This window comes from Pimephales promelas, chromosome 4, assembly GCF_988280905.1.
Source record: "Pimephales promelas chromosome 4, fPimPro1.hap1.1, whole genome shotgun sequence".
Taxonomy (NCBI): Eukaryota; Metazoa; Chordata; class Actinopteri; order Cypriniformes; family Leuciscidae; genus Pimephales; species Pimephales promelas.
This window is the reverse complement of record NC_142772.1, coordinates 39995581-40023515: the sequence shown is the minus strand read 5'-3', so window position 1 is coordinate 40023515 and position 27935 is coordinate 39995581. Positions and strand designations below refer to the sequence as shown.

Sequence of the window (27935 nt, the reverse complement as noted above, 5' to 3'; positions counted from 1 at the left end):
CTTCAGGAAGACATCAACCTAAAAACGTCATGAGATGACGACACACGCACCAACATGGACGAATGAAGAGCGTCAAAACCATGGTCAAAACAAACAACCATGTATAAGGTATGGGAAAAGCAAACATTTAGTAGTAAAACAATGCGACTACAAGTGGTGATGTTGAGGAGAAATGAGCCAGTGATCAATGTGAGTACGTTACAGGAATATCACGAACGAAGTCTGCAAAAACATCACGTGCGTGTGTTGACAAATAACGTTATTAAAATTAGTGGAGACACGTCTGCAGGTAAAGCTGTATTTTTTCTTACAGACATATTATGTAAGCGTTGTTTTATCAGATAAAGTCCTTCCCACTTTGAGCCATGTTGTTTATATTGCCCTGCAGATACCTGTATCTAGACTCGAAGTTAAAACCAGAAGTTGAAACCTACTATGGGTGAGGTTAACGTAATATTTGCCCACAGTAGGCCTACAACGTAACGTTTTTAAATTAATATTGATAAGGAAAGATGCATCAACAGCGTAACCTGCTGAGTAATATTTATATGAGACTTCGCCATAGGAATATAATATTTATATTATTCGTAGCTGGGCTTCTAGAGCACTGACAGGCAGCACAGTGTCAGTCGTCATGGCTGTTTTAAGACGAAACCTAACACGTTCATGATGTACTCAAAGAGTTCTTGCAGAAATACTGACTGTATTTGAGTATTTTTTAAGCGTTAGCCGTAGACTCTAAAGCAGTAGACTGTAGAAATCACTTGTGTCTTTTCAGGTTCAGACACAAGTGATTTCTACTTTTGTTGTGCCCATAGTAGCTACCTGAAATCGGCGTGACGGGTTCGGTTCGGTTACATCGCACGTGTTGTTGTTGCTATATATGTTGTTTGTGAGAACTATCATTCCCTCCCCCTCATGGCTGAACTTTTCCCTAGATCCCACACACAGTGTCCACTCTGATAAATGGCAGTGTGCTGGTTGACTGTCTGCTGGGCAGTTGTAAAGAGAAGAGCATTGAGTACATGTGTACGCATTCCAGTACCAGAGAAGGCCCGGACACTGACTGACTGTCTGCTTCAAAGGTTTGAGCTAGATTTTTCTGTTCCTAACAGTTTTCTAAAACGTAAATGCTTTATATAAAACTTTGATTTCTTGATTGGTAGATCATTTATTACTGAATATGTTAATTATTAAATGTAGTCTTTGCGTGCGGCTACTTAATCTGTTTACATTACATATTGTTGTGAAGGCATGTAGTGAGAGTGTTTTGATACGGTTGCTGTGTGAACTTGATTACTTATTTTAATACTATATTATTGTAGTAATTTATAATATTTTTAATTAGATTTTAATTTTATATTTTCAGTTTTCATGTTATTAATTGTATGTGTTTTGTAATGTTTTATTTACCTTTAAATACCCTAAGTATTTCTATTTACCTTTGTTTTTATTTCAGTTATAATATACATATATGTATGTGTATGTATAATATATAATTTCAATAAAAACTATTTAATTAAGCTTATAAAAGCTATATATCTTTATAAATCCAATACAACCTATGAATGATTAGCCTTAGCTTTTAATATCATACAAGTGAAGCAGATGCGCATTTCACATATTTAGGTTGCATCATAATATTGCACACTGATGCCATCTAGTGTTTTGCGCACTTTTGATAACCTAATGGGTTTCTTTTTGTTTTTACAGTTAAACACTTACAAAACTCAAGACAAAAATAAAAGCGACCATCATCTCAACCTACAAGTACGGTCAAAGTATATATATTCAACCACTATAATGGGCTATCAGCTCTTACTCTTATCGTCCATTTGAGTGCATCATCGAAGTCTACGGGGTAAGAGAGATGCCATCCCAAACACCTACCATGGATTGTTCAAGGGAACAGTCTACTCCCATTGACCCTAAATCAGCAAGCACCTCAACAGGAAATAAGGAAATTCCTGCGTCAACTACCAGTGATCACACTGACCAGTTTGAAGTCACAGAAGAAGCTGTTTCCAACACTTTAACCATGAAAAGCAGTACTAAATCCAATAAGCCCAGGTTTGGTGACAGTGGTCAGGCTAAAGAGAGACTGAAGTTTATTCTAGGAGCGTCTGAGGATAATTCCTCTGATGATGAGCCTTTGGTTCTGGGCCAAGCCACCAAAGTTCAGCCCGGAAGCACAGAGACGCCTAACCCAGTACCCACTATGCCATCAGAAGTGCCGTCACCCCCGAATCCATCAACCTGTTTGAGGTGAGCATCCTTTAATTGTTGTTTAAGTGTATACATGGCCAGTCTAATTAGGTTTCAAGTTGCAGATGTGCTGTTGACGTGACATGGTTTTTAAAGATGTGCAATGAAAGAAAAAAATGTGGCTTTACAGAAAAAGAAAGGTTTATGAATTCTATTGAAATCAGATCTTGAGTTCAGTATGAAACGAATGCAAACGACTAGTACAAATCTTCCCTTTGGGGCCTCAATATGACTCACAGTCTTGGTTTAATAGTTGACCTTGCTGTCTAGCCCTTAGATTTGCTTTTAATATCGGCAGGGGACACTCTGCACCACATGAAAGTCCAATGTCAAACAGGACAGAGTAATGGACCAGAAGTACAGCCATATGGTCATTCTCAACACACTCTGTGATGATCACGTGACTTTCTCATGCTTGTCACCTGTTAAAGTGACATGCCACACATTTCAGTACTATTAATGGAAGCAATACTCCCGATGTTGACTTACGAAGTCATTCTCATTGCGTTTTAGTGTAAAAAACATTCTTCCAGATTGTGTCCAGAGTCAAAATACCCTAGACGTATATTTAGGGTTGAGTTGGTCGAGATGTTTTGATGTTGTCTCCGGCTATTCACGTGTAACCCGAGAGATGTTGTTCTCCTCTTCAACAAGTCACTTACTTGACATAGGCAACTCCCACAGAACCAGATAAAGGTTGATAATCTAGAGCGGGACATACACATTTTGTTTTTCTTGCAATGGAAATAAAACTTCAAAGGCCAAAAGGTAAGGTCATTCTTTTGCTGACATTCGTCGAGTATGTTCAGCAATTTTATTGCAGTGTGCTGTTGCACAAATGTTTGCACAGATTGTAGGTTACATAGCTTTCAGAAACTTGTTTACTTGTGTTTCTCTCCAGAAAATTAACTGCAATGACTATCCATGCTAGGTTTATAGCATGTTTTTCTTAAACAAGTGGTGGTGAAAGAAGGTCTTCATTAACTTGGGGGAGGGGGCATGAGAAGGAAGGAGCAAAAGAGGAAAAGGGAGGGAACAAAAAAAGTGTTAGCTGTTGTTTTTCATCTCCTTCGTTATCATCTGATCCTTCGCCAATGGACGGAGAAGGAGAGCAAACACTAAACTGGTTTCAGTGCCTCAAGAGGTTGGTAACAGACCAAACATGCACTTTGTTCTCCTGTTTCTTAGTAGACAGTATGTTCTTGGCATTTTAGCATACTGGAAGAAAAAAGGGGTGTGGTTTTTGTTGTGGTTCCTTGTAGTTTAGTGTAACAGTAGTTTATCTAAGTGCACAGTCGTGTTAGAATATTTACTTTTGTAGTGCAGAACGTAGGTTGCATTTCACCAAAATCTTGCACAACTCTGTTTGAACTGTGCATGAGTTGTTAGTGCGTAATGTAACCAGATGGTGTTTGCATGTGTCTCTCTGAGTTCATATATAGCCTAAGCTTTAGGAGCGGAGAACAAATGAAAACTGGGGAGAAAACAGCAATGTTTGAAAAGTTCTCTCGTTGCCACATCCAGTCCTTCAGATAACAGTTAAAACAAATGCATCTGCTCATTGTTTGTGGGCAGGTTAGAAACTGGATAATTGAAACCAGACTCAGAATGTAGCATAATTGTCAAGAAAAGGATTTTTGCTCATGAAGACGGCATAAACCATAAACCATTTAAAATCAAAAAAGATGCTAGGGATGCACAATATAGGTACTGTATTGATTATCTGTCAATATTAGTGACTGGTACAGTATACGTATGTCAGTATTGGATGTTTAATTGTGCATGCTCATATCCCTATTTTTACATTTAGATTATCTTTGCTGTTATTTAACACTCAAATCTTTAAAACCAGTAATAGTTTAATAACAAATGCAACTGTAAAAATGTAATAGCAAATGAATATCCAGTTTTCATAATTTTTATTATATATTGTGATGCCTAAATTCACTTGTAGAATTTAAAACGATTGATTTTAGGTTTTAGTGTTTTGACAAAATACTATGGAATTGTAATATTTATAGGCCAACGTGAAAATAATTATCGTTCTATTGAAATTGGTCAGAATAGTAATATTGGTGCCTCTCTAAATGCTTTATAAGGTAACATCTTGATTATCTTAGAAATAGTGTCTTTTTTTTTTACAATAGTCAGCATAACAGAGTTTTTTTTTTTTCCACTGATGACTGCAAAAAAGAAATGAAAGTGTGATCATGCAGGTGATCAGCAAGTATTTGCTTAGTTTATCCAGTCACCTTGGCATATGGAGAAGATAGTATTGTAAATGTAAATTGCATGTGTCATTTGTTTGTCTTCTTCAGTCCACTTTTTACAGTACCACTTTTTCGCTTTTGTATAAAAGCATGGGCTTTTGACTTGAAGTGTGAAGTTCACTGTATTTTTACTGTTCTGGGGTCAGTTAAGGGTTAGTCAGTACTGTCTGTACCCTTTATGATAACACATTAAGCTGTGATTGGCTGTGTGTGAGCATTTATATTATAGCACCCTTTGACAGGTGGCGAGTACAGAGGCCAAATCACTAGAGAAAAACTGTTTACATGGGCGGATAAAGTTGACTTTGAGAAGTCGTGCCGATTTGATGGATTCTTACCTCGTATGTTTGTTTGTGTTATGTTTTATCTTTTAATATGGCTTAAATTATATTGGCTTAAATGGTGCTTGTTGATGTTTCTCTCTGAGGCTTGTGTAAGCAAGTTCCACTCGTTACTTTCACATTCATGTAAACTTTACAATATTAGCTATTAGAGCCATAAGCATGTTTTTTTTTTTCTGAGATTTGTTGTATGTTATGATAACTATAATGATATTTTTTTTGTCTGTAGGCCTAGCATGTCAGGCCCCCATCTGCTAAAAAAGGGCAAAGAACACAGGAAGATGGACGTGCATAGAGATTTCACTGTTGCCTCCCCAGCTGAGTTTGTCACCCGCTTTGGAGGAAATCGCGTTATAGACAAGGTCAGAGACATGCGTTTGTGTGTTGTTTTATTTCTTTTTACATAACTGTGAAAAAAGGGATTTAATTTAACATGTATGCACATGTAATTATCTCTCTCAGGTGCTGATTGCTAATAATGGCATTGCTGCAGTTAAATGCATGCGTTCGATTCGACGCTGGTCCTATGAAATGTTCCGTAATGAGAGAACCATTCGCTTTGTGGTGATGGTCACACCTGAAGACTTGAAAGCCAATGCAGGTTAACAGAAAATAAAATAGTTCAACCTGTTATATTATCTACATTTTTATTTTTTTAATTTAAAAATAATTGGTACTGGGCTTTAATTTTCAATTTGGATTTATTGAAAGAATTATGTTTAAAGTTAATTGTGTTTATCTCCAGAATACATTAAAATGGCTGATCACTATGTGCCAGTCCCTGGGGGCCCAAATAACAACAACTATGCCAATGTTGAGATGATCGTGGATATTGCCAAAAGGATTCCAGTGCAGGTACGGCCTCACCAGTATCAATCTTGGCATCAGATGTGTATTTTTCCATTATTACTGATGTTGGTTTTTGTCTTCTTATAAGGCCGTTTGGGCTGGATGGGGCCATGCTTCTGAGAACCCCAAACTTCCAGAGCTCCTCCATAAATCAGGGATATGTTTTCTAGGTATTTATTCCTATTACTTTTTAGCCAGCTTAGCCTTGCTAGTTGTGTACAAAGCATGTTGATAGAGATTTCTTTTTCAGGGCCTTCCAGTAAAGCCATGTGGGCATTAGGAGATAAAGTGGCATCTTCCATCGTAGCTCAGAGTGCAGACATTCCCACACTGCCCTGGAGTGGCACAGGTAAGCGATCCGGTGCACGTCATGACTTGTTTCTAAAGCTCTCATTGTGATGTCTTGATCTTTCCCTCTTTGTCTTTTGTCAGGTCTGAGGGTTGACTGGGATGAAGAAGAACAGAGACATGGTTGTGTGATCAGTGTTCCTCATGAACTTTATGTGCAGGGTTGTGTTAAAGACGTGGACGAGGGACTAGCGGTGTGTTTTCCCCTACAGAATCTGTTACAGAATTCGTGTTACGGTTTGACTTCCTTTATCCTGCTAATTTTGTGTTTTCTTGTGGCTAGAGTGCAGAAAACATTGGCTACCCTGTGGTAATCAAAGCATCAGAGGGAGGCGGAGGGAAAGGTATCCGAAAAGTGGAAAGTTCCGAAGACTTTCCCAGCTTTTTCAGACAGGTACACACTGCTGTAATAAATGCATTATTTATTTATTTTTATAGGTCTTCATTAATCTGTGTAGGTTTGGATTCATTGCATGGTGTCTTGTTGTTTCTTCTTCGCTACAGGTGCAGACAGAAGTGCCAGGTTCACCCATTTTCATTATGCAACTAGCCGAGCATGCACGCCACCTGGAGGTGCAGATCCTGGCCGACCAGTATGGTAATGCCATCTCACTGTTCGGCAGAGACTGCTCCATTCAGCGCCGCCACCAGAAGATCATAGAAGAAGCTCCTGCTACCATTGCCTCCACCACCACTTTTGAGCAAATGGAGCGGGTGAGGCAAAAAATCTGTGAATATTTCCTGCACATGTTGCATTTGGGGTTGTGTGGCTAAAAGACTTCGGGGTTTGTAACTTAGAGGAGTACTTAAAGGTATATCAACCAAAATTAAAAATTCTGACATCATTTAATCACCCTTAAGTTGTTCCAAAACTCAAATGAGTTGACAGTAGCCGTAATCAAGCCGTTTGGATTTTTTGAGCAATATGATGTCATAATGCTCATGCTCCGCCCATGAACACTGGCGGACTATCCCGTATCAGCATATTTCCCATATTAGGATATTTCTGCCCTCAGCCATTTGTATACTGTCCGCCAAGGCAGCACTTTACGTGTCTTGTGTCAACACCCCCCATGGAAGAGAGGGGTGGGGTAATCAGTTGCTCATTATTATTTAAAGAGACATGCACCAAAACAGGTCACCATGGACAACTGTTTTTGAGGAGGTAAAATGTTGTTTTACACAACCATTGAGGAATTTTAACCAAAGTATGTTACAAACTTTACATGAAGACCCAAAGAATCATATCAACTGACCCATTTAAGTTGGAGTTAACACAAGTTGGAGTTTGTGCCCCTTTACACCGCAGCTGGCCCCTGATTCTTTAATAAGTGTTCTGAAAGTGTTTGCTATATGACTAAAATGAATGATTTATCCATATTAAAAATAAGGTTTTTTTAAGTTTGTTATAAACGTTTATTCAACACATGTCAAAACTGGTAGTGTAATGTCCTGCATGCTTACATTACTGTGTGTGATAAAGAAAATGCCAGTGGGAAATACAGAGAACAGTAAACACACAATATACAAACATCAGAACTATTTTCCTCAAATTCTTTACATTTTTTAATGTATTTTTATACATTATAAATGTATTGCATTCTTTTTTACATATTTGTGCACTCCAGTATTAATGACAGGGGATTATATTTTTCTGCATATGATTAATTAATTCTCATATTTTGGGTTTGGGACTCATATTTACATGCATAATTAATTTTCTGCTCTACATGTCAGTATGCAGTGCGTCTGGCTAAAATGGTGGGCTATGTGAGTGCTGGTACGGTAGAGTATCTGTTTTCCGAGGATGGAAGTTTCCACTTTCTGGAGCTGAATCCACGGCTACAGGTGGAACACCCCTGCACTGAGATGATTGCTGACGTCAACCTTCCTGCTGCACAGCTACAGGTAAAACAAAGTACAGCTGTCAGGAGGCAACAGGACTCAGAAACACTATGTGTATGATATAGTGACCCCTCCAAAGGTTCTGTTGTTTAATGATGAGATTCTCGCTGCAAAGTAGCAGGAACTAAACATATTCCTCGAATATTTTTCAAATTTTGTTTTTGTTAAAATATCTGATCATAAACTTTTGATACCATCTCTTTGTAGATAGCGATGGGGATCCCTCTTTACAGAATTAAAGATATCCGTGTGCTGTTTGGTGAAGGTCCGTGGGGAGACACACCTATTAACTTTGAATCTCCAGAATGCATCCCCTGTCCACGGGGACATGTCATAGCTGCACGCATCACCAGTGAGAATCCAGACGAAGTGAGCAATTGGTTTATGTTTAAAAGCTTGATTCAACAACAGTCTATACACACACAGTGGCTTGAATTTGCTTCATATTCTGTAGACTATTGTTTAAAAGTTTGGGGTGAAGGTTATTATTTTTTAATTAATACTTTTATTCAGCAAGGATACAGTAAATTGATCATAATTAACAGTACAAGGATACTTATGTTGTATATGAATGCTGTTCTTTCCATTCATAAAATAATCCTCAAAAAAGTATCACCATTTCCACAAAAATTTTAAACTGTTTTCAACATTTATAATAATAAGAGCAAAAAATTAGCATATAAGAATGAAGGACCATGTGACACTGGAGTAATGGCTGCTGAAAATTCACCTTTGTCAAAAATGTTTTACAGTATTACAGTTGGTATTGTATTTTTGATCATATAAAAATGCTTGTGGTGAGCTTAAAACTTTTGAACAGTATTGTATATATGCATATCCATGAGTATCTTTTCCAAAATTGTCTAATAATGCTAAATTTACTAGACTTCTTGTCTGAATTAATGTATTAGTGTAATTTTAGCTTAACTCTTTCCCCGCCAGGCTGCAGCTACAGTAGTTGTACTTGGAATTGCAAATCCAAACTACCTAATGTTACTAAATGAAATATCGACCCAGGATGAGCTATAGGACTGTGAAACATTAGGGGTGTTGACGGACTCGATCTACTCTTATCATGTTTTGATCATCTTGCTGAATATGATCGAGATTTTCTCAGCTTTTTGCTCAAAATGTTGCTTTTTTTTTATGAAGCTTACCCACATGCATGTGTTGATTTAAAAATAACACATGAAGCTAGAATAAAATAGAGGGTCTGTTCTTTCTTTTGACATATTGCATTTTCAGGAATTCTTAAAACTGGGGGCCGTGATATTTTTGTGAAAATTATGGCAATTATTTTTAAAAATACGCTGGCGGGGAAAGAGTTAACTATCTTTTTAGATGTTTTTAAAACCTTTTAGTTTTGAAGCAGCAGTCTTTGAAGGCTACTTTAGCAGTTAATTTCTTGATATATTTATTTGTCTTGATAAGGGTTTTAAACCAAGTTCAGGCACCGTTCAGGAGCTGAACTTCCGCAGCAGTAAGAACGTGTGGGGCTACTTCAGTGTGGGAGCAACCGGAGGTTTACATGAGTTTGCAGACTCTCAGTTTGGACATTGTTTCTCCTGGGGCGAGAACCGAGAAGAGGCCATCTCGTGAGTCCATTTAGATCAGCAGTCTTTTCTTTTTTTGCTCTTTAAAGAAAAAAAAAATTAGATCGAGATCTCTTTTTTATTGTGAATCAATTAAGTTTTTGTTTCTGTGGCCTGCAGGAACATGGTGGTAGCCATGAAGGAGCTCTCAATCAGAGGAGATTTCAGGACCACAGTGGAATACCTCATTAAACTACTGGAGACGGAGAGTTTCAGGAACAATGACATTGATACTGCTTGGCTGGACCACCTAATTGCAGAAAAAGTACAGGTAGGACCTGCACACCTAGGAGGAGAAATGTCCCAAATCAATAGGAACTTAGTTCTACTTTTCGCCCATGTAAAATTAACTTTGAAGCCATTTAAGGTAAAGTGACATTTGTTTTTTGTTGTTTTATTGAATGTTTCTCTTAGGCAGAGAGGCCAGACACCATTTTAGGTGTGGTATGCGGTGCTCTACATGTTGCTGATGCAAGTTTCAGAAAGAGCATGTCTGACTTCCTGCATTCACTGGAGAGGTACTGTTATGCCACTCCAGCATCTAAGGCATTGAAAACTTAAAGATACCACTAGACGCTTTTAATTTAGTGTTGTAATGCTTTTCTGGATGTTTTAGGGGCCAGGTGTTGCCTGCTGCTAGTTTGGTCAACACATTCAATGTTGATCTGATTTATGATGGAGTCAAATACTGCCTGAAGGTAACATAAATCAATAGATGATCAAAGGTATTTCAGTAAGTGTATTTTAACATTAACAGGTGTGAATGTGTGTGCTTGGGTCTGGGGTACAGGTGGCACGCCAGTCACCCACCACATATGTTGTCATAATGAATGACTCGGATATTGAAGTTGATGTCCATAGACTCAGTGATGGGGGTCTACTACTTTCTTATGGTGGCAGCAGCTACACAACCTACATGAAGGAGGAGATTGACAGGTTAGAAAAGCAGTGGTTTTCTGCTGTCAAATACAATGTACTTATGTAACCACTGACGTTTATTTGGTCTTTGTCAATGTATAGCTATCGCATCACAGTGGGTAACAAAACGTGTGTGTTTGAGAAGGAGCGAGACCCTACGGTACTCAGGTCGCCCTCTGCTGGAAAGCTGTTGCAGTATGTGGTCGATGATGGGTCTCATGTTTTGGCCTCCCAGCCTTACGCTGAAATTGAGGTAAAGATGAGGCAAAGTATTTTACATTTCTAGGTTGCAGTTTCTTATCAACATATTCTGTATATGACATTATATGGGACTGACAGAGATGAATGCAGAGGACAGATTTAACTGACTTATTATAGTGGTTGTTTGTTTTTTGTCTTTTTTTCTTTTATTTTTAGGTTATGAAGATGGTGATGACCCTGCATGTCCAGCATTCCGGTTCCATTAACTTTTCAAAAAGACCAGGAACTGTATTAGAGCCCGGCTGTGTAGTGGCACGAATGGACCTGGATGACCCCAGCTGTATTCATCCGGTGATTTATCTTTACTTGCTTCTCACAAGATGAAGCACATGATGAAATCCACTTACTGTTTTGTTAGACTTGGGCAAATGTTGAAAATGTGATAGTTTGGTTGGTTGTCCCAAAGATCTAATGGGGAGTTTGACAACCACTTAAAGTACGAATTTGATTGCTTTATAAAAGAAAAAATTAAACCAAATGGCAATTATTGTAAAGAAAATAATAGCTCAAGCACAATTTTCAAGCAAAACACATTACAACAACCGTTAGACTAGTGGATCATATTCACACCTAATGTGATGAACTACACTACATGTGAAATCAGATGTGGTAAAAAATAAAAGTCAGTAAGGCAAGGCAAGGCAAGTTTATTTATATAGCACATTTCATACACGATGGCAATTCAAAGTGCTTTACATAGAAGAAATTAAAAGAATCAAAATAAATCAGAATAATTAAAACAGTTTAGAATAAAAAATAAGAAATAATGAAAAATAAAAATTATGATAGAAATAAAATACAGTAAATTAAAACCACTGTATTTTGTACTGTGTACTGTGAAAAGATGTAGCATTAATTGTTTGCAGAGACCATTGGTTTGATATCTAATCCAGTGACATTCATGCATAAATTCAAAAATAATTAATTCATGTTTTAGTGTCCAAATACTTTTTGCTTCTTTACTGGTGTCATTTTTAGAGACTACCATCTGCAATGAGAAGTATTAATTTCTGGTTTCCTCCCACAGGTAAAGCCGAACACAGAGGCATTACCATCCCAAGAACCTTTATCAATTGTAGGTGAGGGGCTTCATCAGGTCTTCCACAATGTTCTGGAGAACCTGGTGAAGATTATGGATGGATACTGTCTGCCGGAGCCATACTTCAGTCATAAAGTGAGAACACCGATTCAGACTTAAAGCAGCATGAAAACAGTGTGCAGAATAGTCTGTCAACTATATCCATATGTCTTCACAGCTGAAGAAGTGGGTCAACACGCTGATGAAGACACTTCGGGATCCTTCTCTGCCTCTTCTTGAACTGCAGGAGATCATGACCAGCGTGGCAGGGCGTATACCAGTTACTGTGGAAAAAGCAATTCGAAAGGTCATGGCACAGTATGCCAGTAACATTACCTCCGTGCTCTGTCAGTTCCCCAGCCAAAGGGTGAGTAATGAAGAAATAAATAAGCTTATCTGCAACATAGATTGCACTCATATCTCTGGACAGTATTACATTACTCTTTATCTTTGGTTGAAACATATTAACATATATAGAGATATTTTAATAAATGACAGTTCTGGGGGCAACTTTTAGGTTTTATTCAGTTTTCAATGAACACTCTTCCAGATAGCAAATATACTTGACAGTCATGCTGCTACGCTTCAGAGGAAAGCAGACAGAGAGGTTTTCTTCATGAACACTCAAAGCATTGTGCAACTAGTGCAAAGGTGAGAAATGCCCGATGGCCCACTAATAGATCCTACCTTTGCTTTTTGTCTCAAAAATGAAGATTCTGTCATCATTTACTCACCATCAAGTTGTTCCATACCTGTTTGAGTTTCTTTCTTCTTCTGAACACAAAGGAAGATATTTTGAAGAATGATTGGAACAGTTCTTTGGCCCCATTGACTTCCATAGTAAAAAAAAAAAAATTCTATGGAAGTCAATGGTTCAAAATATCTTCCTTTGTGTTCAGCAGAAAAAAGAAACTCATACAGGTTTGAAACAACTTGGGGGTGAGTAAATGATGACAGAATTTTCATTTTTGGGTGGAGTATCCCTTTAAGATAACCAAAGACTGCTCTCTTTTTTTTTTTTTTTTTTTTTTTATAATAATTTTTAGATACCGTAGTGGAGTTAGAGGCTATATGAAATCGGTTGTGCTGGATCTGTTGAAACGGTACCTTCAGGTGGAGATGCAATTTCAGCAAGGTAAGTGTCCAACTTTAACCTTGACAATACGGTCACATCAGATAAAACAAAAAATAATTTCACAAGTTTTACCTTTCTTTGTGAAAATATATCTGGAAAAATAAAGACAAAAGTTAAATAAAGTGCACAGACAATATGGTAGATTTTAATAAGAAATTTGCAATTCTCTCACTCTCCCCGGCAGCTCACTATGATAAATGTGTCATCAATCTCAGAGAGCAGTATAAGCCTGATATGACTCCAGTATTGGGGTGCATCTTTTCCCATGCTCAGGTCTCCAAGAAGAACATCCTCGTCACCATGCTCATAGTAAGATCCTTTCTGAACTACTTAACAGTACTTCTTTATTACATTAAGATGTGTTTGCGGATCCCCCTAATCATTCTTAAAATAAAAAAAGGATGTATAAGTGCCTCATCTGAGGATTAACATTACTCAGTTCAGTAGTTTTTTTTTCTTATTTAATTTTAAAAAGCAACTTTTTTTTCAGGACCAGCTGTGTGGCCGGGACCCAATGCTTGCTGATGAGCTTATGGTCATTCTTGATGAGCTTACACAACTCAGTAAAATGGAAAACTCCAAAGTGGCACTTCGGGCCAGACAGGTATGTACTGAACCTCAGTGGTCACGATCTTAATGCTGGCTCTGTTCAAAATAGTATACTACCATACTAATAATACTATTTTCGCAGTATTATACTATTTAAGCAGTATGAACACCACCGTTTAAAAGTTTCAGGGTCAGGAAAGTAATAGTTTTATACAGCAAGTTTGGGTAGTTGCATTCAATTGATTAAAAGTGACAGTAAAATAATTTGTTACAAAGAATCCTTAAAAAATCAAATTTCCACAAAAATATCAAACTGCGTATTTACGGGACAGTATGCAGCAAGCAATACCCTAGCCATGACAACTCTAAATCTTTCTTCAGGTGTTGATCGCGTCTCATTTGCCCTCATATGAACTCAGACATAACCAGGTGGAATCCATCTTTTTATCAGCTATTGATATGTATGGGCATCAGTTCTGTCCCGAGAACCTCAAGGTAAAGCAGCAAAAAGATAAAACATTTATCTTTTTTGATATAAATCTAACAAAGGCATAACAATTCAAAAATCCTACAGAAACTCATCCTATCTGAGACCTCCATCTTCGACGTCTTGCCCAGTTTCTTCTACCACATCAACCGCGTGGTTTGCATGGCTGCCTTAGAGGTCGGTAAAGCTTGTCTTTTTCTCCTCAAATGTTTAGTGGTATGTGGTCAGGACTTTCTATGAACTTTTCTGAAATTTCTCAGGTATACGTACGGAGGGGATATATTGCTTATGAGCTAAACAGCCTTCAGCATCATCAGCTGCTGGATGGGACATGTGCAGTAGACTTCCAGTTCATGTTACCATCATCCCACCCAAATAGGTATAGCAGCAATCACATGTAGATCTATATACACTAAATAGGACTTACGATTATGTTCATCCCATGACCTCCAAATCAATGGGACACTTGTGGCCAGCTTTTTTCAAATATAGATGCTTTTGATATGACCTTCATTGCTGTGGTGCTTAACAGACTGCACTGTTTATGTAATAGAAAACAAGATAATTTATAGTCCACCTTCCTAGCATGGATATTTCTTTAAGATTCCCTGTAACTTTTGTTTTATATTTTGAGTTTGACATTGTTTTCTTTCCTCTGAAAGAGAACCTTTCTCCCCAGTGAGCCCGTCCATGCCCAAACCCACGTAATACGCTCTATGTTTATTAGCATCTCCCTAATCAAGTAATATTTAACAGAGTGCCCAAAAAAAAAAAAAAAAAATCCCGTCTTACAATCATAACTTTCCCCCTTTGGGCTAAAGCCTGATTTCGGTTCTTTTTACTAAGCTATACTGAGAGATGGTATTGAGCACCATTTTCACACTGGGGTGGTTTGAGATTTATCAACTTGCTTTGAAATAAAAAAGTACATAAGTGATTATATTGCAGTTATTTTTCACATTATTGAAGGCTTTGTTTAAAATAAACACTGAATTATTAACTGTGCTTGAAATATTTTTGTCGACATGAAGTCAAACTTTACTAAAATTTACAAAATTAATACACATTCTTGGTGTAATTGTGAATGATTGGTCAAAAGACAAGTCGTTTAGTATATGAATAAAAATATAACAATCATAGGCCTAAATGTAACATTTTTGGAAGTTAAATGGGTTTGTTAAGACCTCATGTCATTTTTAAATATTAAGGCTTTAAAATATAAAAATGTATCGCAAAATATTTAGAAAAAAAAAATGAGAGATAGTTATGCAAGTCAAAGCAGATTGGTCAATCACACTGAATCACATTAACTGGGTTTTCTGTATACAAATACTTTATTAATGATTGTAGCTATAAGTGTTTTGTCATCGAATTCAAAGTGATTCCCTTACTGTTACTTTGGTTGCTAATCGGTTTTCATAGAGATTTTTTCACTCTAATGACCAATAACGGTTAATAGATCCATTTTGAATCCATTTCTACTAAGATTGTTTTTAACATAATCATGATAGAAAGAGATTTAACATCCCATGCTAACACACCTGCTCTCATTTCAGAGGGAGCAGTCCTACTTTGAACAGGTAGAGTACAGCTCCTCCCTGCAACCAGTTTGCCTTGTGTGTGCAGCAATGCATGCTGGATGCATCCACAGTATTAAATGACTTGAAGAAATCTGGCCTCAAAGGGACAGTTTTTTTAATTGTTTTATTTGGATTTAATGGCTCATATAATTTGTCAATTTGTTGGTTAATTCTACAAGCCTAATTTGGCCTTAAATGTGCTTCCAATCAACACAGTCTGAAAAAATGTGGACTGTGTTTACCAATTCATTCCTGAACCCTTGCCAGTTTAATTTAGATGAGTCACATAATCTAATTTCACTCAAGCTGAGAATATAGAGGGAGGTTATTGAGTATTTTGCTTTGAAACTTGTGCTTTTTCCTTTCAGCACAAGCAGTGCCTTTAGCTTATGCTTTTGTCCATAATTGACAGCCTTAATTCTACTCTCTCTATCACACACACACACCATCTCCTCCCCCTCTCAGAATGTCTGTTCCTGTGAATGACTCGGGAGAGTTTCAAGCAATGCGTCGTCAAGGTAGTGAGCTCTTCATGGATGGGGCGCTGTCGCCTCCATGTCAGAGGATGGGAGCCATGGTTGCCTTCCATAGTTTTGACCACTTCAAAAGGTGCCTTCATATTTTGTGCTCATAAATAGAGTTGGATTATATGGGAGTTCCGTCTGATCTGTGATTGTGTTGTAGGTGTTTTGATGAAGTGATCTTTCGCTTTGCTGACCCGCTATGTGAGAGTTCTCTGTTCTCTGACGGCTGTTCCAACTTCTGTGATGGGGAGAGTTGCAAGGTGAGAGTTTCTAAACTGTCATCATTTACTTACTATACCCTCATGTCGGTCCAAACCTCTGTGACTTTCATTCTTTTGGGAAACAATTTTTGGACCATTTATGTGTATGTGTATATATACTGTTTCAGAACATGAAGGAAAACCCCATACACATCATAAATGTGTCTATCAAACAAGCAGACACTGAAGATGATGATACTTTAGTCACAGCTTTCACTGGCTTTGCTCACTCTAAAGTAAGTATTTTAAACATTGTTGACCTTTTTAGCTGTGTGTGCTGTTCAGTGGCTTGACTCATTGTGTTTATTTCAGAAAGCTCTGCTCTATCAATATGGAATCAGAAGAGTGACATTTTTAGTTGCACAAAAGGTGAATGCTCATATACAATTGCAATTGCCTAAAAAATATTGTCAATCAAAAGAGACTGAAATTGTGTGCCTTTTCCCCCCTCAGCGGGAGTTCCCAAAGTACTTCACGTTCAGGGCCAGAGATGAAGTAAGTGATGCATCTGTTGATTTGATCATTTAAAATTTTACATTATAGAGTAACAGCTGAAGATTTTCCTCTTTCTCTCTAGTTCCATGAAGACAGAATCTACCGTAACCTGGAGCCGGCTCTGGCCTTCCAGCTTGAGCTGAATCGTATGCGTAACTTTGATCTGACAGCCGTTCCCTGTGCCCATCACAGAATGCAACTGTACTTAGGTGCCGCTCGCGTGGAAGAGGGGGCAGAAGTCACAGATTATCGCTTCTTTATCAGAGCCATCATTCGCCATTCTGACCTCATTACGAAGGTAACCATTATTCCTAAAAGACAGCATGTAATTTTTGTCCTAAAACCTTTCAGGACTTTTGCAGGCATTTAGTGGAGTCTTACTCAGAGAAAGGCGAGGGGTGGATTGTATTTACTTTCAATGACTGCATTTAAAACACAGAATGTGAATGTGGTCTAAATATTTATTATGATTATTTGGCAGACACTTTATCTAAAGCGATTTACAGTGCATTTAATTTATACATGTTATCAGTATGTTTATCAGTCTGTACCCTTGAAGTTGCTCGTACCATGTTTTAATAGTTACGCTGCAAGCTACAGACGCACTGCTCCAGTCTGGGGAAATAAATTGTATTGGTAGCTTATCTGTTAGTTTAACTTAACATAAATGCATGCTTGATTAACCTTTGCTGTCAATCATAAAATAATATCTGAACTGATTCATATTATACAGAATTATTACACAGATATAAATATATACATTAATTATTATTATTATTATTATTATTATTTAAAAAAATATTTAAATATTATGCATTTAATTTTTCTGGATTCTTTTATGAAAAAAAAGCCGGAAGTTTGTTGCAATGTAATTGTCTGTAAACCTTTGATCAGTTTAATCAGTAAAAGTATGAATTTCTTTAATTAAAATTGTTCTGTCCTCAAACCTTTCAGTGAACAGTAGTGTATTGATATACTTTGTCTAAAATTGTTTCCAACTTCAAAATTGGCTATAAAAAGGCACAATAGAAGTTAAAATGTTAGTATCACTGGCTGCATAGATTGTAAATTTAGAAAGTTCTTATTTCATATAATAAGTCCAGTGTAAAAGCCAGTGTAGGTTGTTTGGTATTTTGAGGGTATTTTTATATATGGCCTAAGTTTTATTAAAGCTTTTTTGATTTAATTGTTCCCCTCTTTCTGTAGGAGGCCTCATTCGAGTACCTGCAGAATGAGGGAGAGCGGCTGTTGCTGGAGGCGATGGATGAGCTGGAGGTGGCCTTCAGTAACACGCCCGCTCGTACAGACTGTAATCACATCTTCCTCAATTTTGTACCCACTGTTAATATGGACCCTTCAAAGGTTAGATTAAAAAACATAGCCACTGCCATTAGTCCTGAGCTGTATTACTTAGCTACATTCTGTCTTTTTTTCCTACAGATAGAGGAGTCTGTCCGTTCCATGGTGATGCGGTACGGTAGTCGTCTGTGGAAGTTGCGTGTTCTCCAGGCTGAGCTGAAGATCAACATCCGCCTCACCACCACCGGAGATGTTATTCCCGTCCGCCTCTTCCTCACCAATGAGTCCGGCTACTATCTGGACATCAGCCTATACAAGGAGGTCACTGACCTCTCCACTGGACAGGTGCAACTTACATTCACTCTCTTTCCTAATTAAAGTGGTATTGTTTGGATTATGATTACTTCAAATTACACATTTGCCATAACACTACCATCCAAAAGTTGGGGGGTAAGTGAGTTTTTTGTTTGTCAGCAATGATTAAATGGATCAATATTAGAATGGTTTTTGAAGGATCATGTGGCACTGAAGACTAGAGTAATGGCTGCTTAAAATTCTGATTTCCTATCACAGGAATAAATTTAAATATATTAAAATAGAAAACAGTTATTTTAAATTGTATTAGTATTTCATAATATTATTGTTTTGCTGTGTTTTTGATCAAAAGAATGCAGAATATAAAGAGACTTCTTTCAAAAATATTAAAGAAATCTTATCAATCTAAAAATGTATGGTAGCACTATTTTTGCTACCATTGATTTCATTGATATCTGACCCAGTTGTTTTTTGAGTGTCACTGCATAAGTACAAGACGTTCTTCCACACGAGGTCGAGTTTAGATGAAAATCAGCTCAGACGCAACAGCAGCTCCTCAATAGATCTTTTTATCAATGTGCTTTGTAGTCTGTATTGCTTTCCCAGCTGCCCATTTTCCTCTCGCCAACATCAGAACTGTTTATTTTGAGGACTGTGGACTGATAAACCACAACACAGCGTCATCAGGAGTCTAGTTATAATGCAGTCTGCACAAACAATGGCTAATCCAGAGCCATGCATGTGCTTTCATCTATATCTGTCTGTGTTCTTCTTAAAGTACATCTGCATTTTCTCCTCAACTGAAACTGATTCACTACTAGACCATTCTAAAATGTTTTTTATTTGTGTAATATGAGCCAAAAATGTTGATATCATTGTTGTCAGACTTTATTCTTGATTTGAAATATGTTGTTTGAACAAAATATTGAGAGATTTCAATCTTTCCCCATTCAACTAGATAGAAGCTGTTCCATAACTGTTCCTATGTCATCTGAGTGAAGCCCTGAGGTCGAACAATTCTAGAAGATTAGAACACATTACTACCGTTTTCACAGTTTTTCACACATTACTTTTTCATTATAGTAGATTGTTTTGTTAGTATTTGCTTTGCAACAGTACAACAGTGGTTCTCAACCTTATTGTCTAAAATAAAATGAAGTTATGACATTTTTTGATTCATGTTCTGCAGATAATGTTCCAGTCGTACGGAGACAAACAAGGTCCAGTGCACGGCATGCTAATCAACACCCCATATGTCACAAAAGATTTGCTGCAGGCTAAACGCTTCCAGGCTCAGACCCTTGGCACCACGTATGTCTATGACTTCCCTGAGATGTTCAGACAGGTGCGGTGATTCAGTTAAGATGAAACCAGTTCTCACTGTTGTTGTGTATGGGATGTGTTAGCTCATTCTTCTTCTTTTTTTTTTTTTTTGTCAGGCTTTGTTTAAACTTTGGGGACCAGGAGACAGCTACCCTAAAGATGTGTTGATGTGTAATGAACTGGTCCTGGATTCTCAGGGGAGACTTGTGCAGATGAACAGACTACCAGGAGATAATGAGGTGCATCAATGAATTCTTACCATATTCCTTAAAGGGGTCATGAACTATTGTTGTCTGAGGTCAACTTATTCAATTTAATTCATTATAGTAGTGGCATGGACCCTGCTATTCTTTAAAGGGATACTCCAGTTTTTTTTGGAAATAGGCTCATTTTACAACTCCCCCAGACTTAAACAGTTGAGTTTTACCGTTTTTGAATGCATTGACTTCCATAGTAGGAAAAAAAATATATTATGGTAGTCAATGAGACCAGAAACTGTCTGGTTACTGATATTCTTCTAAATATCATAAAATCGGCTGAATGGATTCGAAAATGGTAAAACTCAACTGTTTAACTCTGAGGAAGTTGTAAAATGAGCCTATTTCTAAAAAAAGTGGAGTATCCCTTTAAAATTGACAACAATTTTAGAACTACAGTATATCTGTATCTTCATAGTTATCGCCCCTTGGTGTGAACGGGCCTTTAAACCGCAATAATTCTCTATGGACTATTGAGGAATACTGTTCCTCAGTCATACCTAAGGAAAACATGCTTCCATTTCCATAATTTAGCTTGTAAAGACAAAATTGTAAATGTAAATAAATTAATTTATTAATATAAATCAACATCTAACTAAATGGATCAGTCATTTGTTTGTCCTCCTTTCTAGGTTGGCATGGTGGCTTTCCGGATGAAGATGAAGACTCCAGAGTATCCAGAGGGCCGAGATATCATTGTGATCTGTAATGATATTACCTATATGATTGGCTCTTTTGGGCCCCAAGAGGATCAGCTCTTTTTACTGGCATCTGAGCTAGCCAGAGCGGAGGGGATTCCACGCATCTACATCTCAGCCAACAGCGGAGCTCGTATCGGCCTGGCAGAGGAGATCCGACACATGTTTCAGGTTGCTTGGATCGACCCTGATGACCCTTATAAGGTGACCGAAGTTACGTTGCAAAAATCAATCCACTGCACCTCTCAATGACACTTTCATTTAACAAATCTTGTTTGATGCACTCCTGCTTTGTTTTTCAAGCTTTTGTTCAAGACCATTCTTCTCTTTTGCCTCTGCAGGGTTTTAAGTACCTGTACCTGACTCCTCAGGACTACACCCGCATCAGTTCCTCTAATTCTGTCCACTGTCACCATGTAGAAGAGGGAGGCGAGTCCAGGTGAGCCTACTGGTTTTAGCATGCACAGAAAGACCTATACCCAAAAAACTCTTTTGGCTCTTATGTGTTTGCTCAAATAATGTTTTAGGTACATCATCACAGACATCATAGGGAAGGAAGAGGGTCTTGGCGTGGAGAATCTGAGGGGTTCAGGCACCATAGCTGGAGAAACGTCCCAGGCTTATAAGGAAATCGTCACCATCAGCATGGTGAAACCTTACATCTTCCCATAATATCATCAGACATTTTACAATATGCCAGAAATGTTTATCCACCAATGTTTATTGTGTACGCAATATACGATTTTGTATCAATGGTTTGGTCATCTATGACCGTTTAAGAGTATTCATTGTTCCTCTAGGTCACATGCCGTGCCATAGGAATCGGTGCGTATCTGGTACGTCTAGGACAAAGAGTAATTCAAGTGGAAAACTCCCATATCATCCTGACTGGGGCTGGAGCACTAAACAAGGTGTGGAATTTCACATCTACAGTGTCATATTTATGTGGGCTATGTTTCCTTTATTCTTGAGGATTGATGAAGCCACTTCAGTGTTTTTTAATTCTTGAAATTCTTTCATTCTGAATGCATTTCTTTTAGGTCTTGGGTCGTGAGGTCTACACCTCCAATAACCAGCTGGGAGGAGTTCAGATCATGCACAACAATGGGGTGACGCACACCACCGTGCCTGATGACTTTGAAGGGGTGCTTACTATACTACAGTGGCTATCTTACATGCCAAAGGTAGGCTCTTCAAAATAAGAAAAATATCATTTATAATTCACTATTATAAGCAAATTAAAGATGAACTGAACTGAAATTTGAAAAAAGGTGACATAACAGATGTATTTTATTAATTATCATTGGTACAATTTTTAAAATGGCATAATTTGTTAAAAGGGAAAAAATGGTACATTGAAAGTGTTGTTTTCGTTACACGGGCGCCGCCATGTTTGATTTCAACGTTCGACTACGTCACTGGCATGGTAAGCCACTCCGCTGCTCACCCGCACCAGCAGAACAGCTGTAGCTTGTAAACAGTCTGAGGCGCGCTGACATGGCTGAAGAAACAGAATTTTTAGCGACACACTATCTAGAGATATGTACTTTCGTCAATGAGTACATGAAACGTCTGACAATGTCTGCATTAAATGTTTTATTTACAAAAGTTACAAGTTCAACATATCACGTTAACGTTACACGAATCCTTGATATTCGGCTGAGGGGAAAAGATTCCTGATGTATAGTTCACGGTAAAGGATGGGATTCTCCTTTCTAAATGCACCCTCGCCCATAGAGTGAACTGCCAGTACACTGTTAATCTAAACAGTCTGAGAAAAGTATAACAAGTTAGCCCAGCCTAGTCGCCTATTCGTAAAATACCCTGCTACTGATGGGGCGCTCGCGTCTCAGCTCGGACATCCATAGACAGCGTAGCCTCCTCCAACTCGTTTCTCTCACCGAACAGCATCCGAAATGAACGGTGCATGGTGATGCATTTTTCGCCGATCAATAAATGTTCCAGGTTGACCTCTCTGCAACAGATCGACTCCTGTGCAGTATGCATACTCCACAGCGCTCGCGCCCACAATCACTTCTCCCCAAACGATCCTGTACAGTAAGTGAAGCCTAAAACTGATCGTCCTCCGTGTGGTGGTAGTCAGACACCACCGGCATGTCCCTCGCGGGCTCAAATGCGTAATCCATGCCGTTAAAAGTGCTCATTTTCGTCCGTGTATATAGGACCTGCAGCTGTTGTTTATGGTGCTCCGCGGCTCCTACCATGCCAGTGACGTCATCGAAATTGCCAGCGCTAACAAGCGCAATTTTGCGTTGCTTATAAAAAGCTATATTAATATTTTTTATTAAAATGTTTAGTGTAATTTACTTTTAATTGTCATAAACAACACGTTTTCATCGTCGATTTTTTTCAGTTCAGTTCATCTTTAAGGTTAGTTGACATTTTTTCATAACAGTCAGGTATCCCCCAAGTTCTTGTTACTGTCAATTTTAAAGGTAGTTAGTTTGTGATTTATTATTATTCTAAATAATGATTCTCAGATTCCAAAATTATTGAATGTCATTGTGTGAGTTTTTTTTTTATCTGCCATGATATTCACTACCCTTAAAACATCAAATACTTTTATTCAGCAAGGATACATTAAATTGATCAAAAGTGACAGTAAAGACATTTAGAATATTTGCCGTCACAAGAATAGATTACAATCTTAAAATATATTAAAATAGAAAACCGTTTTCTTTATTGTAAAAAAATATATTTTACAGCGTTTTTGATCATATTTCAAATCTTCATGATCTTTTTAATGGTGCAAATCCTGCAGTGTGACAAAAATGTCTTTTTGTAAATTTTTATGGCAATAAATAAATAAATCAAGCACAATATAAATATATATATATATATATATATATATATATATATATATATATATATATATATATATATATATACTGTAGATATACTGTAGATGGATAATAGATATATGACCCAGTCATGAACTTGACAGGCTATAAGTGGTTTGGGTTTGATTAGTCCAAATGGCAGAGTATATTTTTGTATTGACTGTGTCATAGCATGTTTTAGTTGGATGTATTAACAATAAGCCCTATGGTGTTTGCTGTTATAATTTAGAGCAATCAGAGTCCGGTCCCTATTATGCATCCCACTGATCCAGTGGAAAGAGAGATCGATTTTGTTCCCACAAAAGCTCCCTATGATCCTCGTTGGTTGCTTTGTGGACGACCCCATCCCGGTAAGAATCAAATTATTCACACGATCTTTTACATACATTTCAACACCTACTCTGGACCGGTCTGCATGTTGATCCTTTAAACTCAGCCTTTCTTTCTTTGAATTCGTGTTGATAGCTGAGAAGGGAGCATGGCAGAGTGGATTCTTTGACCATGGTACGTTTATGGAGGTGATGGCTACCTGGGCACAGACGGTGGTGGTTGGCCGAGCCAGGTAGGAACCAGAACATTAGATGAAGATGTCAAACAAACAAACATTTGATTTAACAGGGTGAATATTCTGAGCTGAGTGAGACTGTGAATGTCATACAGGCTTGGTGGGATTCCTCTTGGGGTCATTGCTGTGGAGACCCGCACAGTTGAGGTTGCCATTCCAGCAGATCCAGCCAACTTAGACTCAGAGGCCAAGGTAAGTCCTGGCTGATGGTTTAGGCCCTGACTGTGACTCCCCTCTGGGATTTTTGCTAAGCGCTCTTTTTGTTTGCTCTTCGTATGTCCCATTTATTGTTTTCAGTATTGACATAAAGTGTCTTTTCTGGCCCAGATCATTCAGCAGGCCGGTCAAGTGTGGTTCCCAGATTCTGCGTATAAAACTGCACAGGCTATTGAGGATTTCAACAGGGAGAAACTTCCACTTATGGTGTTTGCCAACTGGAGAGGCTTCTCTGGAGGCATGAAAGGTATATAGCGTGGCTGGTTTTCATATTTGAGTTTGCATTTTAATTTACATGACCGTTCAAAAGTTTGAGGTCAGTAAGATTTTTTAATTTGTTTTTGAAAGAAATAATACTGCAAGGATGGGTTTATTCGATTGTTATATTGTTACAAAAAAAATCAATTTCAGATAAATGCGGCTCTTTTTCAAATTTATATTCATCAAAGAATCCGGAAAATAAATGTATTACTGTTTTCAACATTGATAATATTAAGAGTTTCTTGATTTAACAGCAAGGATCATGTGAATTGTAACAATATTTCAAATTTTTTTACTGTATTTTTAATCAAATAAATGTGTCCTTGGTTTTCTTTGAACTTCATTGCTCTGTATATGTCAGATATGTATGACCAGGTGCTTAAGTTTGGTTCTTACATCGTGGATGCCCTGCGAGAGTTCAGCCAGCCTGTACTGGTCTACATCCCTCCTCATGCTGAGCTGAGAGGAGGATCATGGGTCGTTATCGACCCCACTATAAACCTTCAACACATGGAGCTCTATGCAGATCGAGAGAGCAGGTGAGCATGTCGATACAGCTTCCCTTCACCACTCTAAATCTTCTCTAATTCAATCTTTGATTCCTGTCTGCTTTCCAGAGGGGGTGTTCTGGAGGCCGAGGGCACTGTGGAGATAAAGTTCAGAAAGAAAGAGCTGCTAAAAACCATGCAAAGGACTGATGCTGTGTATTCTCTCCTGACTGAGCAGCTAGGTACAGCCAATCACACTTAAACACTAATGTTCTAATGGCTTCTACTTCCTGTGACGCACGGTTTACTGTTGTGGTTCACTTAGGCAAGCCGGAGTTATCAAGCCAGGAGCGTAAAGACTTGGAGGCCAAACTGAAGTCTAGAGAGGAGTTCCTTCTTCCCATCTACCACCAGGTGGCAGTGCAGTTTGTGGACCTTCATGACACTCCTGGAAGGATGCAGGAAAAGGGTGTCATCACGGTATAAACATAACAAAAATAAAAATTAGGCACTTATCTGTCACCCTTTTATGAAGATATTTTTCCCCCATAGCTGTGGATCATATACTAGTGGCCTTTCTGCTTTTTAACAAGAACCAAACTGTTTCAGGACATCCTGGACTGGAAAAGCGCTAGGTCTTTCTTTTACTGGCGTCTGCGGCGACTGCTGTTGGAAGAGGTGGTGAAGGGGGAGATCATGCAGGCCAACCAGGACCTGAGCAATGGACACATACAGTCCATGTTGCGCCGCTGGTTTGTCGAGACAGAGGGGGCTGTAAAAGTAAGGAAACTTAATGTATGATAATAATGTCTCTCTCTCTCTCTCTCTCTCTCTCTCTCGTCAAGTCAAAAATCTTTAACAACAGCAAATTTAGAACTCTGAGAGAAGTGTACAGCAGTTATTGTTAAATACATATATTTTAAAAATCTGTCGATTTTTATTTTGGTAATTCAAAAACTGAATAACAAAAAATAGATCTTGATCTTAAAAAAAAAAAGAAATAAAATAAGTTGAAGTTAAAAGCTAAGATTACATAAACTGAAGTTACATAAAAATATTACAAAAAAACTAAAACTGATAAATTATAGAGCAACATAACAATTAAAAAACAAAATCCCCAAAAACATAAAAATAAATAATAATTGTAATATTAATAATTTCTATAATACTTCAAGATTTGCTAACTCTTAAAATGCATTTTCAACTACTAAACTTCGCTAAAAAACTTGAAAAGTGATGTATTTCATCATGTGAGGTAATAGTTTGATAATGGGATCTTCTAGGCTTATCTATGGGACAATAACAAAGTGGTGGTGGAGTGGCTGGAAAACCAACTTTCTCAGCAGGATGGTACACGTTCTACCATCAGAGAGAACATCAAATACTTAAAGAGGGACTACGCTCTCAAACACATCCGCAGGTAACTTTCTCTCACTTCGATAGGCATTAAGTTGCATTTTTCTTTATCTCATAGATTTATTAGCGTACATTACCGTTCAAAAAGTCGGGAGCATAAGAGAATTTGAAAGAAGATTTAAATTTTTTCCTGCACTATATGTTTAGCTTAGTTCAAGCCAACCCAGAGGTGACTATGGACTGCATCATCCACATGGCGCAGAACATCACTCCCTCACAGCGAGCCAAAGTCTGCCACCTGCTGGCCACTATGGACAATTCCACCACCAGCTGATTACATACACACCATTTCAGTTCATCTACACATAGAGAGGACATGTCTTTTGAGAGTGTGTAGTATAATTAAATTATGATGCTTAAGAACTTTTTTGGATCAACACATTGGTCAGTAGCCTTAAACGCACAATTTCAAATGTCCAGCAATCGCACAGTCCACTTATTCAGTTACTTTATGTGTGTGATTCACAGTGATCACTTTAGGAGAAACATTTCTCACATGGACAGCAGAGAATTACCTTAAACTCACTCTCAGTATATAGTATTACATATTTACGTTTGTGCCTTTGTGTCAATTTTCTTTGGATATAATCGTCGACATATGAATGTGCAATAAGCGGAAAAGAGTGAATATTAGATTATTTTAGGGAATCAACAATGCTTTGAGCGCACAATCACTCTGTATGGCACTTCCTCAGGAATATATTCAACAATTATTAAGCAGAACAAACTTATTAAATCTCTATTTTTAGAGTAAAGTAACAGTATTATATGTAAATGCAATCACTATGTAAATACCTGGGTTGTTCTTCATAAAAACTTTTATTTCTGATAAGATACAGTTGTCATGAACAAACATGACAATACAATGTAATGTAATGCTTAATGTACATTCAAATTGATAGAAATGTCATTAAACTTAGATTCATATTGAATGTACATTAATTGTTAACAATTGTTAAACATTAATACATCCTAAGTGTATGTGATTACATTAATGAAAGTTATCATAAAGCATTATGAATATCAGTGCCATTTATGTTTCAATGGCTTGAATTTTGGTTGTTTGTATGGTTTAGTTTATTTCACTTGACTGCAGGTAATTCTTCTTTTCATATTTATGAAGTCGTATGTGCTGGTTATATAAATGGATAAATATGTGTTACTACTTGTGCTTGTGCTCAACTGATAATTCTGATTAAAGAAGTCGTCTTGATCAGATTTGTTGCCTTTAATCGATTTTATGTACAAGTCAGATCAAGACTAGAGCCTAAACTCTAATCTAAGTGCCTGACTGAATATCAGGATGTTTTTAAATGAAATGATTTATTATGCAATAAATAATATGTTTTCATTTTGGTGCTGTGGTAATTTTTTCAAGT

General features: G+C 37.6%; 1 protein-coding gene across 10 annotated transcripts; it reads left to right on the top strand.

The window, feature by feature from the left end:
• Positions 1-12: 12 nt before the first annotated feature.
• acacb (acetyl-CoA carboxylase beta) lies at positions 13-27769 on the top strand. 10 transcript variants are annotated; one of them, XM_039658584.2, is made up of 56 exons: positions 29-189; positions 939-1085; positions 1714-2265; positions 5106-5238; positions 5339-5477; positions 5622-5731; positions 5814-5895; positions 5976-6074; positions 6158-6267; positions 6357-6467; positions 6578-6787; positions 7811-7981; positions 8186-8347; positions 9410-9573; positions 9691-9841; positions 9985-10088; positions 10187-10268; positions 10361-10506; positions 10591-10741; positions 10906-11040; positions 11777-11923; positions 12006-12194; positions 12378-12478; positions 12874-12962; positions 13147-13271; positions 13453-13566; positions 13893-14006; positions 14086-14175; positions 14259-14377; positions 14661-14702; positions 15555-15578; positions 16044-16187; positions 16263-16362; positions 16491-16598; positions 16675-16731; positions 16816-16857; positions 16940-17155; positions 18064-18219; positions 18298-18501; positions 19661-19816; positions 19911-20033; positions 20684-20953; positions 21091-21188; positions 21277-21397; positions 21550-21660; positions 21790-21933; positions 23840-23960; positions 24076-24172; positions 24271-24367; positions 24503-24638; positions 25014-25191; positions 25270-25382; positions 25466-25620; positions 25750-25920; positions 26424-26560; positions 26704-27769. In XM_039658584.2, exons 3-56 carry the CDS (start codon positions 1871-1873, stop codon positions 26828-26830), a joined length of 7191 nt encoding a protein of 2396 aa, XP_039514518.2. In that variant the 5' UTR covers positions 29-189; positions 939-1085; positions 1714-1870; the 3' UTR covers positions 26831-27769. The 10 variants fall into 10 exon arrangements, with proteins under 10 accessions (XP_088986631.1, XP_039514517.2, XP_039514518.2 ...); XM_089130505.1 differs by having other exon boundaries at positions 13-108; positions 16675-16857; XM_039658583.2 differs by having other exon boundaries at positions 28-189; positions 16675-16857.
• The last annotated feature ends 166 nt before the right edge of the window (positions 27770-27935 follow it).

Bases quoted from the DNA above. Each gene is read 5' to 3' on its own strand.
- acacb (XM_089130505.1), top strand. From the start codon at position 1,871: ATGCCATCCCAAACACCTACCATGGATTGTTCAAGGGAACAGTCTACT. The intron at 8,348-9,409 runs GTGAGCAATTGG...TGTCTTGATAAG, and splicing joins CCAGTGAGAATCCAGACGAA to GGTTTTAAACCAAGTTCAGG. The intron at 10,742-10,905 runs GTAAAGATGAGG...TTTTATTTTTAG, and splicing joins AGCCTTACGCTGAAATTGAG to GTTATGAAGATGGTGATGAC.